Raw genomic sequence first — 17947 nt, forward strand, 5'->3', positions numbered from 1 at the left:
TACAGCACACACCTCAACAAATGACGAGCACTATACTCTCATCAGCTGTTTGTGTGCGTTTTTCCTGTTATTGAGCATCATACAGGACTGTGCAGGTCTAAATATTTATTGTAATAAGAAGCTGAAGCAGCAAGATGGAGAACTACAGCTTCCAGAGCCAGGTGCTGTCCGTCATGGAGGTCCTGGCCAAGGCGGCTGTGGCGGAGATAAACCGGCGTGTGGATGACAGCTGCGCGGTGCTGAGGCTGGAGGTGAGCCGGAGCCGGGGGGACATCGACCTGCTGAAGAGGAAGTGTGAGGTGATGGAGGCAGAGCTGAGGAGGACCAGGATCCGAGCCAAGAGGAAAGGTGAGGTTGGAGACATGAGGATATCACAGAAGAGCAGCTGTCAAGTTAGTGTCTGCACTTTCTGACATGTCTGTCTCTGTTTTCTCCATCAGTGTTTTATCCTCCAGCTGCAGAGAGATTCTCTCCTGTAGTGAAAATAGTTTTGAACAAAGAGAAACCCAGTGCACTGTGGGACAGACAGGTGGAGGCTGGCGTCCAAAATCAACCCCAACAGGTATGAAGCCTACAACAGATGTTTATTGATGGGATATTTATTGTCTTTTGACTAAACAATTGGTCATTTCTCCAACAAATGCTAGAAACAAATACCCGTTGTAGTTCTAGTGCACAAAGAAATGTCTTTAAATAACTAGTGTCACACCAACAGTCCGAACTCCAAATATGTTTAACATATGATACTGTATTTATTATGAATTTCCTCCATTTGGTTGCTGAGTGTCTTGTCTGCAGATGCCAACATTGCACAATGATATATGACATAGAAACACAGAAATCCTCTGTTTGAGATGCTAAAATAAACGATTTGTCTCTTTTTCCCATTAATATAGCCTAAAAAATGACAATTGGTGGATATTTATTTGGATTTTACCGTATATTTCTGATTTATATTTACTCTCACTATCTTCCAAAGCCATAAACAGCACAAATCTGCATGTTATCATATTTTATTCCCATTTAATTACTGCATCTATAATCGGTCTACAGTAGTTACGTGTACACTCAGTGTGGCTGAGTGTGCAGTTTATTAGCACAACCTGTGTACGTGTCTTCGTGTATCTTACGAAGTTTAAATGTCGAGTCTGGTGTTGCAGTGTGCAGACGTGGATCCTGTTGGAAGTGAAGCTGGACACATACAGATCAAAGAGGAGCGTTCAGAGGACGACATGTGGAAGAACAACCCGGAGGAGAAGCTGAGTGAGTCCAAACGTACACACACAGCTCTGTATGAAGGTGTTTAAGGTGATGTTGTTTCAGAATGTGTAACTCCAGCATATCAGAAGGACAATGGACCGGAAATGCAACTTAAAACTTACTTGTTTATTGCTCTGTGTAAATAGAGGAGATGGTAAAAGTTGATGAGCTTTAAGACTCTGTGCTGTTTTTTGTTCTTTTAGTGTCTGTTGCTGAGGAGCCAGCACGTTTCAAAGACCCTCAGTCTGTGCAGACCGACAACTATGTGGACCATTACCACTCAGCTGAGAACTCTGCTGATGCTGGATCTATGGTTTCCCCAGCTGATGGCTACGACACGTTCCCAGAGCAGCAGCCGGACACAAACCAGGGAGAGACAGGAATCGTGGTCAAACACGAGAAAGAGGAAGAACCCGATGAGAACGCGGCTCCGCTCGATTCAGGCCACAGATTTATGTCAGAAGAAGGTGACGGTCAGCTGTGGTCCAGCAGAGAAGCTGCTGATTCAAGCTTCTCGTATGCTGGACAACAGTTTGAGCAGATTCCCACTGTGTTCACACCTCAGAGCAGCTTGCACTTCCAGGACGTGGTACCCAGAATCCACTCTGTAGGGAAATCAGTCATGGTGAGCGCAGCGCGAATGAAGAGACGAGTCAGAACGTTTGGATGTAAAAGACCTCAACCAGATGAAGGACACGGAGCTTTAACGCAGATTAACTCCATCGATCAAAGCTCCATTCCTCAGCAGTCACAGCATCAGTGCAGAGCCTCCGCCCCTCAACCACATGAGGATCTGATGGTGCCAAATCCAGCAGCCTCCACTTTCCGTGGGCACAGCCGCACCAGCTTCAGCCTGGTGAGGAGGATGAGGGCGCCCTGGACGCCCGGCATTGGCGAGAAAAGATTCAGCTGTACGTACTGCGACAAAAGCTTCATGAGGTTCAGTCAGCTCAAGGAGCACCTCAGGAGTCACACGGGTGAGAAGCCTTTCAGCTGCCTGCAGTGCGGTCGCAGCTTCACCAAGCAGTGCAACCTGATCAGACACGCGGTGGTGCACAGCGGGGAGAAGCCCTACGAGTGCTCGCTGTGCGGGAAGTGCTTCACCCAGCGCTCCAGCCTCAAGTCCCACCAGAAAACAGCACACTGACCTCACATGGGGTTAAAACTCCCATCGTTTACGTCTTTAACTGTTTGAAACTGACATTAATATTACACGAAATTAGTAAATCAGTCAACTAAGTGATTAATCAACTCATTGTTCCAGCTCTGATTTAGCTTGTGTCAGACCAGCGTGGTTTTAAAGTCAAACTGCGAAACATGTACGTACAACCTTAGCTGCCCTGTTTCAAATAAGTGCCACACAGGTTTCTGTAAATACGTTTTCCTACCACTCTCTGTAAAACCACCGACACAGTGGAACAGTTTTTCTTGCATGAATGACGCTGTTCTCTGTTTTAGGTGAGGTAAACCATCAGTGATCAGTGTGTCAGTGTTTTTATAAATGATCTTTTGTATGAATGGTATTGGGGAAGCACCAATAGTCATATTGTCACATTATATTAAACATAACAACACTGTGATGGTTGAGTTTGACAGAAGAGAAGGTTCCAAGATCACAGAGAGTGATTTAGATGAGACCTGTTGTCAGTAACTATGTTAATTCACGGTTTGTGTAAATCCCATTAAATATGATCCTGTGACAGCTCAGTATCATCAGTCTAATAGTTGTGATGTGCTGGTAATATACTGCGTTTGCAAAGATTGGGTGGCCGTACATACGGATGGACATTCAAAAAACATGATGCCATTAAATTAACTGAGAATACAAATACAGACATGTTAGGACGTAAACTCCTGTGCCTCAGGACATGTGGGCGTCCTGACAGATGTGTCATGTTTTTACAGGTTTTATTGTTGTGATGTGCAACAATCAACCACAAAGACAGAAATGTTAATGAGCTACTATTTAAAAATGTGTCCAGGATATTAAAATCCACGCGTGACCTTTGCATTAAACATGAAGGTGTCACCTGACCTGCGATTCCAAAACCAAAGTGTAAAAGCTGTCAAGGTGTGATCATAGAAGGGGAACTACCAGATATCTGCACACGGTGTGTTACCAGCACCCCCTGACAAACTAACTTAAGACTTAAATTAATGATTCAATAATTAGTTCAAATGCTGGTCTGACATGTCTTACCTTTAGAAACCAGTTTGACGTCACTTGATTAGGATGTAAAGTCTGAATCTTTTGACGCGTTCTGGCCACGTGTCAGTAAAGTAAATCTGAAAGTTAAAATGATTTTAAAACGACTTTGAATAAGACAGAGAGACAAGTAAAACTCATGGAAGCTTTGTCGTTTGATCAGCAAAAACATTGCAATCTGTATTCATCGAGGCAGGTAACAAACTCTTTACACAAATATACAAAGGTAAGACATGGAAAACGTTCTCATAAATATCAAATTAGATCCTCTATCCTTTCAACAGTGTGCAGGAGTTACATTTGTTGCATAGAAAAGTAGTGATAGGTATTTTAAGAGGAGATCACTGTATATATGTATCACTGTACAAGTGCATTTTAGTTCCTACTGAAGTGATCTGACTGAGATGTGCAGGATATAACATGAGCATCATGAACACGTAATGGAGGAGAAGGAAACACAGGTCATCATGTTCTAAATCTAATTTCATAACAGTCCTTTAGTTTTACACTGAAAACATTCAGGAGAACACTGACAACGGTTTTGATGTGAAACAAATCTCCCCGATGAGATGATTTAAATACTCATTAAAGTTGAATAAACGCTCCAACCCCGTCTGTGACACGTTCAAATTTCAGCTCTTCCACCACGTCTGGAAGCACAGCAGTGGACAACACAACAGAGTGACAAGTCTCACACCAAATCTGTGGAGGGGATAGTCACTGGAGTATGTTAAAGAACATTAGAGATTATCCAGAGAAGTCCAATTAAATTGAATTGATTTCTACTAAATGTTAGCAGCAACCACATAATGGAGTGTTTCTGAGTCTCAGTCTACAGGAAATATGATTCAATCGAAAGAAAACATACACACACGTCTATCTTTTCAAGGAAAAATTCAAACTCAATCAGGCACTTGAGCACATCTGAGACCTGAAACACAACATTTCTCTCCATTTGAAAAGATCAAGTTCCTTTAAAATAAAAAGGATTCAAATAAATAAGTGTTTTTGAGCTTTTTGATTCTTTTTTCCTTAAAACTGAAGTTGAAATTAAACCTAGTCACACATTTTAGAGGGTGATTTAAACTCAGTCTCCAACACCAGTCCACTCACTGGGATCTAAACACTGTGAGTTTCTTAACACTGTTCCTAGTTGTATTTGCAGGTTGTTAACATCATGAATTTACCTTTTTTGTATGCAGTTCATGTATAATTTTCATTGCTTCTTGTTTCTCTACATTTCAGGTTTAAAGCGAAACTTTATAACTTTTGCAGAACATATGTGGATTGGGACAAAACTAGTAACTAATTATGATGGCATATTAAAACTTAAGACTTTATAAATGAGTTTAATAAGTGAATTCTGCCTTCTTGACCCTGATCACATGTTGTGGGAGCTCCTCTAAAATGATCTTAAATTTAAACTTAAGGGTGTAAAATAAAGAGGGAGAAAGTCACAATAACTCAGTAATGTTGAATGCTTTTACAGCATTTTAAGGCCACAGGATTCAAATCCCTGAGTTTTCCTAAGGTGCATTTTTGTCTTTTTTTTATTTCTAAGAGGAAGATTTTGTTAGTTTGTGTTTCAAAAGTTAGACAGTTTCGCTTTAATCTAGTTTTAGGATGTTAACTCTCTGTTTTTCAAACTTTTTACATGTAATGTTCTTACATATGTGACTGGTGAACTGAGTTCTGAGCAGCAACTTCTAAAGGGAAAAAAAATTCTTACAAAATTCACATTTGCCCAAAGTTTGTGTTCATTTGATGTCACAACAACAACAACAGTTTGCATCTTGTGCCTCTCTGCTATACTTGAAGTTAATGAGATACAAGATGTTAAAACCAACTAGAAGGTCGTGGAGGTGATTATGAGTGCTGAGCTTACTGAAGAAATTAAAACACGACCTCCAGGACGTTTGGATTGGACTGCACAGAAATGACTAATGTCCCGGGTAGATTTAGACTGTGAATATTTATCGCTGCAGTAGTTTGAGTTTGCTAGGATGACTTGATATTGTACAGCTGTCCCTGTGTCCTTCAGACACACATTAATTATAAATTAGAATTTGATTATAATTAGTTTAAGCCATCATCTAACTAAGGACATGGGGAAAGTATCAAAACATATTTTTGGATTTTAAACATTTTCACATACACGACACAGTGGGTGTTCAGTACCTCTTGTAGACAAGATGCCAAACATGAGAAATCTCTAAGGGGAAAAATCGACATCATTTCATAATGTTAAATATAAACAACCTTTCAAAAATAATCTCTATGCTCAGTGTCCGCTGTGTTGTCAAAAGCCTTTTTGTACTAACTTGAGAGTTGTGGGCAATAACAGCTTTAAAAAACAGTTGTTAATATAAATCAGACGTGCTTGGATAATTTCTTACATGAAACATTCACTTGACAGATAAAAATCAAGCGCTCCTTCTTCTTTTTGTTTCATTTTTGCTGGATCTTGTTGAAATCTGTCAGGTCTGTTGGTTAAGTTGGTTAACAGTTCCCACTGCCTCCACATCAGCACATCCAGGGTTGAAAGTCTCCTTCAGTCTGAAGCTACCACATCTTCTCCTCCTTCCTCTGTGTGTGCACATTGCTGAACACTGTTACACTGAACACATGTGTGTCCCTCTGTCTCGTGCTTCCTCTTCCTCCAGGCTGCTGGAGCAGTCCATTGCCTCTCCACTGTCTCTCTCACTGCTGGGGACCATCGGAGACCAGCTCTCCCCGAACATATCCTCATCGTTTCCCTCCTTCCTCCCTTCCGTCTCTCCGTCATCCTGCCCTCCTCTCTGCCTGCAGTAAGGTGGGATCTCAACCACGACGTATTTCTTCGCCCAGCCACTCAGCACTGCCTTCTGCCGGATGTCATTTCCAATCAGGCCTGCGTCACATCTGGAATTAGTTGCTAACAGAAAAAAAAATAAAGGAATTAAAGCTATTTGTACTTTGTACTTTAGGACAAACTGAGACGAGAGAAAGTTTTGTTTCTATATCTGTCTCACCATGACCTCTTTTTTGATTTGTTAATAAGAAAAGGTTGAACCTCATCAATACACATGTGCAGATAGAACAAACAATTCGAGCTTGTATTTTCGTTCGTTTGTTTATCCAGTGATAAGTCGGAATAAACCCATGTCTGCAGCTTAGTTCTTGAAACTTCTTCCTGCTGGTAAAAACGGTCAGAAACCACATTTTTGCAAAAGCAGCAACCGCAATCAATCAAAATCAGGTGAATTCCAATTTCACCCATGCTGTTTCCTGCGCTTTGTAAATAACCTGCACACATTTATTCCAACACTGTATAAAACAACTCTCTCATCTGAAGACTCACCTGGCAGTGTTGTGGAGAGTTGACTGGAGTTACAGTTAACAGAACCATTGTTACTGGCGCTAACATCAGCGGCGATGTGGAAAACCTCAGAGCGGGGTACCTGGGGGGACACTGGTAAGGAGTGACACTGCCGTCCTGGCAGCTGCTGCCAATAATAAGATGCTTCCTGTTGGGGTCCCACAGGTCCACAGGTAGATGACAGGTTACTGAACACACTCCCTGGAGGTGAGTTCAGGTCAAACACCAACGAAAAGACGGATTTGCTGGGCACATCGAAAAACTTGATCTTGCCCCCGCACAGGTCTTCTCGGGCGGTGAATGGGTTGACCTTGCACGGTTTGGAGGCTCGATGAATAGTGGGGGGGTTATAGTAAGGATCTAGGACATTTATTTTTCTTCCTGGTTTGCAGGAGAAGATGTCCGATTGGCTGCGGCTGAGCCAGATGTTCCGTCGGGGGCGGGGCGATTTCGGTGGGATTTTGCCATCCTGGAAACCAAGAGGGTTCAGTCGCTTGAAGCCCTGGATCTTCTCACCTTGATCAAAGAGACAGAGGAAGTTTGTGTGGCTGGCTTATATAAAATGATCAGTCGTACATTTAGTAGTTTATCTGTGACTTGTTAACAGAAACTAGAAGTCTTGAGGGATAAAGTCTAATGTAAAATCAAATGTAACCACTAGATGGCAACACAAGTCAAATCCTGCACAGAGTCTAATCCTGACTCCTATGAATATCTGTTCTTCAAAAGTTTCATAATACACTGAGGGGGACTGTTTCTCTTACATTTGTGGAATTTTAATGTCATAACCTTTATATAATAGTAATGAAAACAGGAAAAGTACTGACAAATGATGGGTTTGAGGTTTTCAGGGGTTGCTCACACTGCACAGAAATACAATCTTACAATTACTTACAATGGTGCTGCATGTAAATAAATAAGCCAACCAGGAAAACATCTAGCTGACTGAGAGCAAAGAGGCAGGAAGAGAGCAGAAGAGCAGTAAGATCCAAGTCACGATTTTCACACTATATTAGCTACATATGAGATATTTCTTATGTCAGCAGGCTCTGACTGTGTTCTGTTGGTTTCATCCTGATTTACAATACAACACCAGATGCAATAAACCACATTTGTCAACAATTAGAATCGCTCCTGCATCCTGTGACGTCATATGTTTGTGTTCTCCTTCTTCACAAAGTGTCGTCTTGAGGAAAAGGAGCCATTTGGCCCCTCTACGCAAAAACATTAAAGCCCCCTGGCTCCGTCTCCATCACAGTCAGACATGATGGCGACGGTCCTGACTAAATTAGAAGTGAAACCTTTGCCTGCATGGATCAAGTATCTCAAAGTGGGAATGTTTATCTCAGACCACTTTCACTCTTCATGTCAAAATGAAGTTTATATCATCAACTTTCAAAGATTTTAGGTTGGAGTTCTGGTTCTGTGAAGTGTGACACTGATAACCAGATGAAGGTTAAAACACTCACTGTATTTGTCTTGTTAAGCTTTTGTAATGATGATCTTCCAATAACATTCAGGGGTATAGAGACCCCAGTTGGATGATACAGATATTACAGTGTAAGTAGTGTATATTATTCTCTGGCTGAAAATGGAACTGAAGTTAAAATCTGGTTTAAGCAAATCTGGTTGTATGTTTGGTTGTGGGCAATGTCAACAATTTGCTTGTAAGTGACAAGCATGTACAAACATCGAATCAACTGTGTACTTTGCAAGAGGAACTGGTGCTGGGGCCGGTGAGAGGTCTCAGTCGGGCTCTTTGCTCACCGGATAACCAGTGAGATATTGACTGACAGACTAGAAGAAGAGCCTGTATGTAGGGGAAATTAAATTGATTTCTGTTGCTCTCTTGGATCACAGCTTCCCATCACAACACGTTCCCTTCACATGACTGAATTAGCAGCTTTCTTCAAACAATATAAGGTGACATTTTAAGTAAAGTTAGAACTAAAATGAAAGGCGCCTTCATTTTAGTTTGACTTTGTGTGTACAACACTGGTACCTTTGGGTATAGTCTTCTTGTCATTGTCCCCGCTGAGCTGGACACACTCGTGCTCCATCTCCTCTACTTTAAGGCGAGCAAGGATCTCCTCTAGGTGTCTGACGATGTCTGTGAAGGACGGACGGAGTTTAGGATCCATCTGGAAGGGAAAATAATCACATATGAAGAAGCAGGACATGGCACAAAGGCAGCAAAAGATTGGACTTATTAGAATAGTATAGAGAAAACATACTACATCAGGATTATTTCTAACACATGCATTTCAAAAAATGAAAAATGACGGGGGAACAAAACAAAATGGGCCAAGAGTAAGTGGAAGTAGATAAATAAATTTGCTGTGCAACATGGAAAAAGGTGCATAAGTTAAGAGAATGAAAGAAAAAAATTTAATTTATGTCTGTAGTCTGGGGAAAGACATGGATGGAGTACAAGAGAGACAAGGATGATAAAAAAGAGACAAAAGACGGAGATAAGAAGGGATGGAGGGATTCAAGATAGGATTAATCAGCAGGGTGCTACAATATCTTTAATGCCCTTATCCCCTGTGATTTAAAATTATATGACATGAAAAAACTTTAAGTTCACAGCAGTTCACAGGTCGAGTCCTGTAATTATGTGAGTAAAACAAAATTCAAATTCTCATTTGAAAAAAAACATGATTTACTTAATATTCCTGCTTCATAAACCAATGCATGATTGATTGTGAAAAGCTCAATCTGCCAAGTAACTGATCCGGATTTTAGAGAATAAAAGGACCCCTGGGCAGTGAACTACAATCTGATTATTCAGATAATAAGATTTTCTCTCTATTTCTGAACAAGAGAATAAAAGTTATTTAAGAAACTGAAAATGAAACTAGTTTAGAAAACCAAGGTAGCTATTTGGGGAAATGCTTTTCTCAACATGGAATGAGTTTGCTATAAACATCTGATCATTACAGGCAGACTGAAGGGAGGAAGCAGGAAGCTAAATCCCTTTACAAGCTACATTAAGACTGCTGTCTCCTGTTCCGTTCTGCTTCTTAAAATATTCTGAGAATCATCATTTTGGATGTTAGAAACTCTGAAACCGAGTGGGCAGGAGCGTGGTGGACTCACATTGCAGCAGTTGAAAGCCAGCTGGAGGAAGTCAGGTGGACAGTCTCCAACCATGTGCTGGAACATGTGGTAGTCCAGGCCGAAGTTCTGGATGTTCAGAAATACGATATCGAAGTCAAACAGGAAATTCATCTTTAACAATCATTTACCAAAAGGATAATGTCACAGACAGAGCTTCGTTACATGTTTGACATACTGCAACTCTTCTGCCAAAAGCCAGTTTCATGTCAGACTAATCCCTCTGACGTTGTCCTGCTGACTGCCAAGTTCTCTGATGTTTGCAGACTATCATGGACTGACAATATAACACTCGTTTCTAGGTCTGGCTTAGAGGCACAATCCACATAAAGAAGGGAAGGGACGATCATTTCTAACAGTAGTCAAACATGTTAAATTCATACATGCGTCTATATATAAGCTTCCTAATTAGACTCAGCTTCTGCAAGAGAAAATTGCCAAGTGAATTATTTCTAAGGTTTCTTTAACACAAGTTGAAAGTTGAAATGAGAATAAGATTGATAACAATGTTAAAATCCTATACATACTTCACATGTTAAATAACAAATATTTGCCTCATAGATATAAGCTTGGAGATTAAAATAATGACAACGTACAGAAGTTTAGTTGACATTTTGCCAGCATGACTTTAATAATACTTAAACACGTTTCTGCTCTGTATGCATCATGTGAATGTTTCCCAGTGTAAACATGACTGTGGGAAACCAGAGATCAACCTGTGTACAAAGCAAACAGACAGACGAAGCATCGCAAGGTTAGAGGGTGGAAAGCAGGAGAGTTGAGCAGTCACCTCTGTTCGTGGTAGGAAATCCGGATCGGCCTGGATTCTAGCAATGATCTCACACAGGATTATTCCATAGGAAAATACATCTGCCTAAAAATAGACATAAATGGACACACATGGATAAATGCAAACAGCAGAAGATAGTCATCCTTTTTTTTCTAAAAAGTGTTTTTTCCCAAATTTCTAAACTCACTAATATCTGTACTTTCTGATAGAAAAAAAAATACTTTCCACAAAATCCACAAGTTGAAACTGTGTATTATTTATAACGTATGAATCGTATTTATCTACAGTCCATTTTACCCCAGGTTTCGTTTAAGTTCTCTTCTTATTGGAGCTTATTTTCCACACAACGCCAACACTGTTGCTTGGTATTAAGTGCTTCAAAAGTAAAGGCCAGAGGATAAAAGGTGGTGACTTTACCTTCTCATTGTAGGCCTCATCTCTCAGCACCTCTGGGGCCATCCAGAAAGGAGAACCAACAACTGACAGCTTCTCTCCTTCAGCACTAAATACAGTAACACACCCACAGAATATTTGACAGATTATATGCAACATTTCATCAAAAAGAGGAAGTCATCTGTGCCAGAACATTCAAAGAACTTTAAAGACTTTGAGCTGCCTCCTGAACTTTGCATTTGAGGGTAAAAATATCACATTTGTTGAAATTTGATTTGAAATTATTCTCCCAGTGCAGCACCAGGACAAAAAGCCTGACCTGGCCCTGTTTATGTTGTGTGTTAATGACGAATGCAGAGCAACAGCTGAAAGGTTACAACATAGGGTTAGGCTTTCTAGTACATGTCTTCACGCACAATTGTGCGTATATTGAATGTGTACTCTCTGTTCCTTTCAGTTAAACACGTTTTATTCAGGTTGGATTTATATTAGGTGGCGTTGGGCAAGACTTTGCGTCTCAAATGTTTATGTGAAATAAGCAAGTGCAATTTGCTAGTGCAAAACTGCACCTCGTCACATAAGGAAATAAAAGGTAACTGTGGCTACATATTGAATTGAATGTACATCTTTGCACTTCATAGAGACTTTTATAAATTATAATTTTGGCTTCTCAAGTTCGTCTTTGTGCTACTGTAGCATAACTTTTACTACAACCCTGCACTTGCAGCATCCTCCTGTTATCAAAACACTAAAGCAGAGAATGTGAACTGTTAATGTTAGTGCCTGACTCTTGTGTTAATAAATAACCCTGTGCTTGGAATGAGGAGGAGGAGAAGGAGAGAAACTCTTAAGTGAGTTACAAATAGCTACAACAGCAAACATGGTAAAGTGCGAAATCATTCTAATGGAGAACAGACAGGGACACAATGAACACATGCTGGTTTTTCTCTATTTATATGTAACAGGCAGAGAAGATACGTTAACCCAGTCGATGTTGTTACTCCAAAGTAACAGACAGACAACGGGTTATGCTGCTGCAGATTGATGAAGCTTTTAAAGCTGCACCACTAGATTTTTCACCACTAGGGGACAGAAAAAACAAACTAAGCTAACAAACAGACAATTAGCACTACTTCACTTAATCTCCGTTTTGCTCAGGTTCTGGGGCTTTAACCACTTTACGTTTGTCTTTCTTTCATTCACTGTTTCCCATTTGGTGATTGTGCAGCAGTGAGTTCAAAGTAGCAACAAAGCTCCACTTCACCCAACATGGGTGGTAATTCTCAACATAGACACTTTAAGACTACATAGTCATTAGATTCAATGATCATATTAAAATTCCCAATCCATGTATTAATAAAGCATGATGCTAGGAGGATGAAATGACCTTTCACTTTTTTAGGTTATGCTCATTATAACTAATAAAGACTTCTTACACATTAGTGGGGATCTTTTCTGCCAGGCCAAAATCTCCCACTACTGCTGTGTAGCCGTTGTCATCACATTTGATCAGGCAGTTCTGTGAATACAGAAAACATTATCACTATTAACATGTTTAGCTAAGGAAGTTGCAACACTAGGGGTTTAAAAAAAAAAAAAACTTCTGTGGCTTAGCAATGTCAGTCAAACCTCCACTTCCTAGTTGACATGAGGACATCAACTTTCTATACCAGTTTACTGTACATGTTATTCTCTGTACAAATTAACATTTCAGTTTGTACTCTTCACCCTAGGAGGAATAATATGTAAATATGTTGCCGCTTATTGTAGCAGTGGCCATTAATATTATCCAAGCGGTGTTGCAGTGGTGCTGTTCAAAATGGTACGTGCACTGCTAATAACATTTTCACATTTACATGTCTTCTAACATGACAATTAACAAATGGACATTTAGCAGCCAAGGTACTGAGTCAAGCTGTCTTCCTCTTAAATCACTTAAATTTCATTGTGCACTTTTTATTCTACAAATAACCACCTATAAGGTTAAACAAACAATGAATATGGCTTTACAGCAGAGTGCATTATGTCCCTGTTCTTTGGAAAAGTGGAAGCTGACTGGTACACTTTATCACATCCAAGAGCAACACTGTGTTCTCTTCCCGGGAAGTTAAATTCATTCCTAACCACTTTTCCTATGAAGGGTCACAGGGGTGCTGGAGCCAATCCCAGCTGGGTACACCCAGGACAGGTCACCAGTTTATCACAGGGCTGATGTATAGATACAGACAACCATTCACACTCACATTCACACCTACGGAAAATTTAGAGTCACCAACTTTGGCAGCTTTGGACTCGTGTCCATTGTTAATTATCATGGGACCAAACACTATCAATGTAATCAGTGTTCTAAAGATGTACATTTAAATAATAAGCTGTGTGTTTTGTTTTTTTCCACTGTATCAGTGTTTTGGACAATTACTTCAATCTTGAATCTATTTAAAAAAAAAGCATTTCAATTAACAGTGCTTCTTAAATACATTGTGAGTGGCCACATATATACCATTTACTATTTAGTATGCTAAACTTTGCTGCTGACTGCAGAGCAATACCTGTGTCTCTACACCAAAAATACCTCATCAACATCTAGCTTACCTTGGAGGTGAGGTCCCGGTGGAAAATGCCTTTGGAGTGTAAGTAGGCCAGACCACTGGCAATATCACATGCCAATTTCACTCTGGTGGGCCAGCTCAGGTGTTTGTTGCTGTCTAGAAGCTGCTCCAGGTTACCACCGTTGATGTACTGGGGACAGGGAAAGATTCACAGAAAACACACAATACACAAATGAATGCCAACAGATGAACAGGCCATACACAAATATATTTGCAAATCAACATAGAAGCACAAGGACATTAAATGGAAAAATCATTTCAAAGAAAGGAGATAGGTCTGAGAAACTGATGAAAATGTTATTTTTGATTTTACGCTATGTACAAAACACATTTTTAAAACAACCCATGAGCTATACAACTGTGTTGTGTAGCTGCATACTTGATCGCATAATTTGTTTGAATTAATAAGTGGTATTAATTAATAATGCATTTCTACACTAAAACCTAAATGTTCCTGTTTGTCTGCATATGCCTACTGTCTCAGTGAGTTGCGGGGAATGACAGATGACTTTTCACAGGAATTAAATGTGTGATTCTTGTTGTTAGTGTGACAGCTGTAATCATAGCAGCATATCACTCTAACCAGTAACAGGAACAACAGGCTTGAGAATGTACTGATCAACTGCTGTACTAACTCAATATGTGGCTAAAATATATAAATAAACTACATACTAAATAATTTTTAACCTCAACATGCAAAACAACTGCCTGACTAGCATAGAGTGCATAACTGACTAGTTGGTACTACTACAGATGGCCTGGCTATCTGCCTGGCAGGCTGTCTGGTCAAACTGGCTGAATAAAATTATCTACATTACATATGAACCATCTGAACACTATACAGGCTGAAGAGTGGGCAGCCAGGAAGGTAAATCAGCTCAGTGGGTTTAGAAGTATTCACAGTCTTCGCTTTGTCTATCAGCTTTGATCCAGAAGAACCTATCCAAATATTTGTATGCAAATGACATGCTAATCCCATGTTACATATCGCTGGTGTAACTGACTGGCACAAAACGAGGATATGTCTCTACTTCTTCATGCAACTGAATAAACTGGATTTCTTATCAGCTAATCTTAGTAAAATATTACAATGTAGAGGTTTGTATAAATGGATCTTCACACCATCACATCTTGTGGAGGTTCAACATCAACAAATAATAATCATGCATTTGTCTGCAGTAGGTTTTTAAATGAAAAGTATTGGGAACATACAATAAACACAAACACAACTGGCTCACTCTGCAAACTCGGGATGTTTAAACATAGAAACAGAATTGTTTCTTTACTGACGGTGTTAGCAGCATTCACTATCAAACCCTTCCAGATTATCCAAAATGCAGCAGCATGTCTAATTTTTGACACACATTACACCACTCCTCAGATCTCTGCACAGGCTTCCTGTAACTGCCCACATCAGGTTTAAAGCTCAGACCCTTGCCTACAGAGTGGTCAAGTCAACAGCACCTGCCTACCTTTTTTCTCTCCTTGAATAACCCTACTTTGGATAAAAGCATCTGCCAGATGACTAAATGTGTAAATATATAGAAAATATGCTTTACCAGTGATGCTTAGCTGAAAATAAAATGGGTCTAAATATTTGCAGCATAATGTTTTGACACTGTGAAGATTCTGGCTGGATAATCTAAACTGACCATTTGTTACAGCTGCAGTATAATGTTATAACCTACAACTGTTTTCCTGAATTGTAATTAGTCACACTACCACTGTATTTAAAGTAATACGTGAACTCTAAAAATAAAAGCTGAAAGGCACCATTTTATGGCACCAGCTATAAGTCTGGGGGACTGTACAATAAAAAAAAGTGTGTTCCTATGCATATGTGCAAAGTCAAATGACCGACCCCAAAAGGATAAGCTCCCTGTGGTCTTGTGCCCTCAAATTTTCACATTCACATTCACATGCACACACACACACACACACATCATTTAAAGACATCGGCGGATTACAGTATTTGGTCAACAAATTCCTCAGTAGCCACAGAGTTCAACATCTGTTGTCTGCCTGGTGAGATTTGGGGGGAAAGAGGGGAAAATGCCACTGAAGTTAAACCTTAGACTAATCCAACTTCATTCCTTTATCAGCTCATTTAAGATTTAGACAGTACCCTTTTTATTGCCACCCTCACAGATTATGCACTGACTGCAAACTGTGCCTGGTCCAAAATGAAAATCACATTGTTAAGCAGAAGAGTGCAACTTCTATGTCAACTAAACGTAACTGGATGGGAGTAAAGTCACATTTGAAAAAGCCTCTTCCCTGGAATTTGCTTTATCCCATTGTGATGTTACTGATATACCACAGTAATTACTTAGCAGCACATATTTGAGAGATGTAGGAGCCTTGCCATTATCCAGTGTAATGTATTTAGGAAATGAGAAACATACGGTTGGTCACAACTGTTGTGGAAACTGATCTGTTACACTGCCTGTGTTCCAGGTTAAAAACCCTTAAAAGAGCCAAACAAAAGAATATTTGTGTGCTGTTGGGAGCAGCTTCAGTCAGCAGTATAATCCTACATGGGTCACGACTTACATTTAGCCCGGATCATGACTGCAGTAGCATTTCCTATAAGGTGCATTTGATTGAGTTTCAGGACAAAGCTCAGCACCAAAAATCATTCACCACATCTTTCAGGCTTCAAGGTCTCACTGTTATGTGAAACTGTTGAAGGAGGTGAAGGAACCTATGTGTTGCAGAATCTTTATAAATATTTTGATGAGTCCCCAGGAAAATTATTATATTTATACAGAAAATAAGATATTTGGGAGGCTTTACTGCTCACTTTGACTTTGTCTCTGGATAAGTTTCACATTCAGATTAGTTCAGTACGTGCTCAAAGCCAGAATGCTTCACTTTTTTGTTGGACTTCTGTGAGTCTGTGTGAGAGAAAGTAATTTTCTGTAGTTGCTTGCAGCCATACATTAACTTTATCCTCCATTTCCTCTGTGGCCCCACAGCTTCATAAGGGGACCCATGTAACAACTCAGCATGGGTCTGCTACCATGGTCAGAGCATTTAGTTTGTGTCCTGACAACACAACAGGACCTGCTTACCCTGCAGCAGAAACACAAGACCCACCACAGTGTGCACGTATATTCATGTGTTTCCTAGAATAGCACAATTACTTTACCAGACAATGTTCAAAGGCTGTTTGAGAGTTAAAACATCATTTTGGGTTTAGGTTAGGAATAGGGAAAAGGTTGGGGTTATGGATGTAAGATTAAGGTAAAGAGCTATGGATTATGTCAGGCTCCTGACTACCTGTGGTGGGATGATGCTGTCCAGCATTTACCAAAGTTACCAACAGAGTCCCACATGAAAGCGCACAGGCACAACACGCAACATGTGAGTTTGTTTTGTGTCACCGCTGGCATGGTAAAAGGCACTGACAGCACTCCAGAGACTTTTCAGCCTTCTGAGACCAGAGGCATACTTTCGTTTTACCAACACGCATGCATTGCTAATTTGTTTTATGTAATCAAATGCAACACAGAAGATAGACTATGCGTGTAAGATAACCAGTAATAATAATAACCAGTGACAGCACTGGTAACTGCATCAATTTTGGTCATTACATTTGCGATATAAATTTATCATACAATTTAATCTCTTTTATACTGCTTCATCTCTTATGTGTTCTCTTATGCAGCTGCAGAAAGTTGTTTGTCTGTGCTCATCTCCACGTGTGTGGCTGGAAGGATTGGTAACAATATTTAACAGTGCGTTCTTTCTTCTAAATGAGATGAATCATCGGTTTGTCTACCCAATAGCCAAAAACCTAAAGGCTGTTGATTAATTTTCTATTAATCTACTTATCAGTCATAAGTAAGCGTAGAAGAAGCTACTCAAGAGCCAATACGAATTTGTTTTCATATTTAGTTTACCTTTTGTACAACTGATTTATCTTCAGAATCAATTACACCAGACATTCAGTCAAACTACCCTGTTCTTCCTTCATTAGGAGCTGAACAGCTTGTCAAGCATTTTCAGGGGATACTTGATTTCTATCACAGCCACAGTGTTATCGCTATCTTTCAAACACTCAGAGATACACAGATGCAACATACACGGGTTAAATATAAAGTACGTGCAGCCTGAAATACGCTAATGGTGTATAACACTGAGCACGCGTTCGAAATTTTATTAGCTGCCTGTATCAAATTCTCTCTCCCCCACTCTCACACACACACATA

General features: G+C 40.0%; 2 protein-coding genes across 2 annotated transcripts in view; one reads left to right on the forward strand and one right to left on the reverse strand.

Moving 5' to 3' along the window:
• On the forward strand, window positions 1–4362 carry si:ch211-155e24.3 (C2H2-type zinc finger protein). Its single transcript, XM_026374867.1, has 4 exons — window positions 1–348; window positions 441–562; window positions 1161–1263; window positions 1464–4362. Exons 1-4 carry the CDS (start codon window positions 135–137, stop codon window positions 2405–2407), a joined length of 1383 nt encoding a protein of 460 aa, XP_026230652.1. The 5' UTR covers window positions 1–134; the 3' UTR covers window positions 2408–4362.
• Window positions 3624–17947, reverse strand: part of tesk2 (testis associated actin remodelling kinase 2) — a 26074-nt gene continuing 11750 nt past the window's right edge. Inside the window, exons 6-13 of the mRNA XM_026374835.1 lie at window positions 13717–13863; window positions 12561–12643; window positions 11149–11233; window positions 10732–10815; window positions 9924–10010; window positions 8827–8965; window positions 6807–7340; window positions 3624–6380 (exon numbers count right to left, since the gene is read on the reverse strand). Coding sequence (XP_026230620.1) covers window positions 6079–6380; window positions 6807–7340; window positions 8827–8965; window positions 9924–10010; window positions 10732–10815; window positions 11149–11233; window positions 12561–12643; window positions 13717–13863 — 1461 coding nt within the window. The 3' untranslated portion in view covers window positions 3624–6078. The remainder of the gene's footprint in view (window positions 6381–6806; window positions 7341–8826; window positions 8966–9923; window positions 10011–10731; window positions 10816–11148; window positions 11234–12560; window positions 12644–13716; window positions 13864–17947) is intronic.

This window comes from Anabas testudineus, chromosome 17, assembly GCF_900324465.2.
Source record: "Anabas testudineus chromosome 17, fAnaTes1.2, whole genome shotgun sequence".
Taxonomy (NCBI): Eukaryota; Metazoa; Chordata; class Actinopteri; order Anabantiformes; family Anabantidae; genus Anabas; species Anabas testudineus.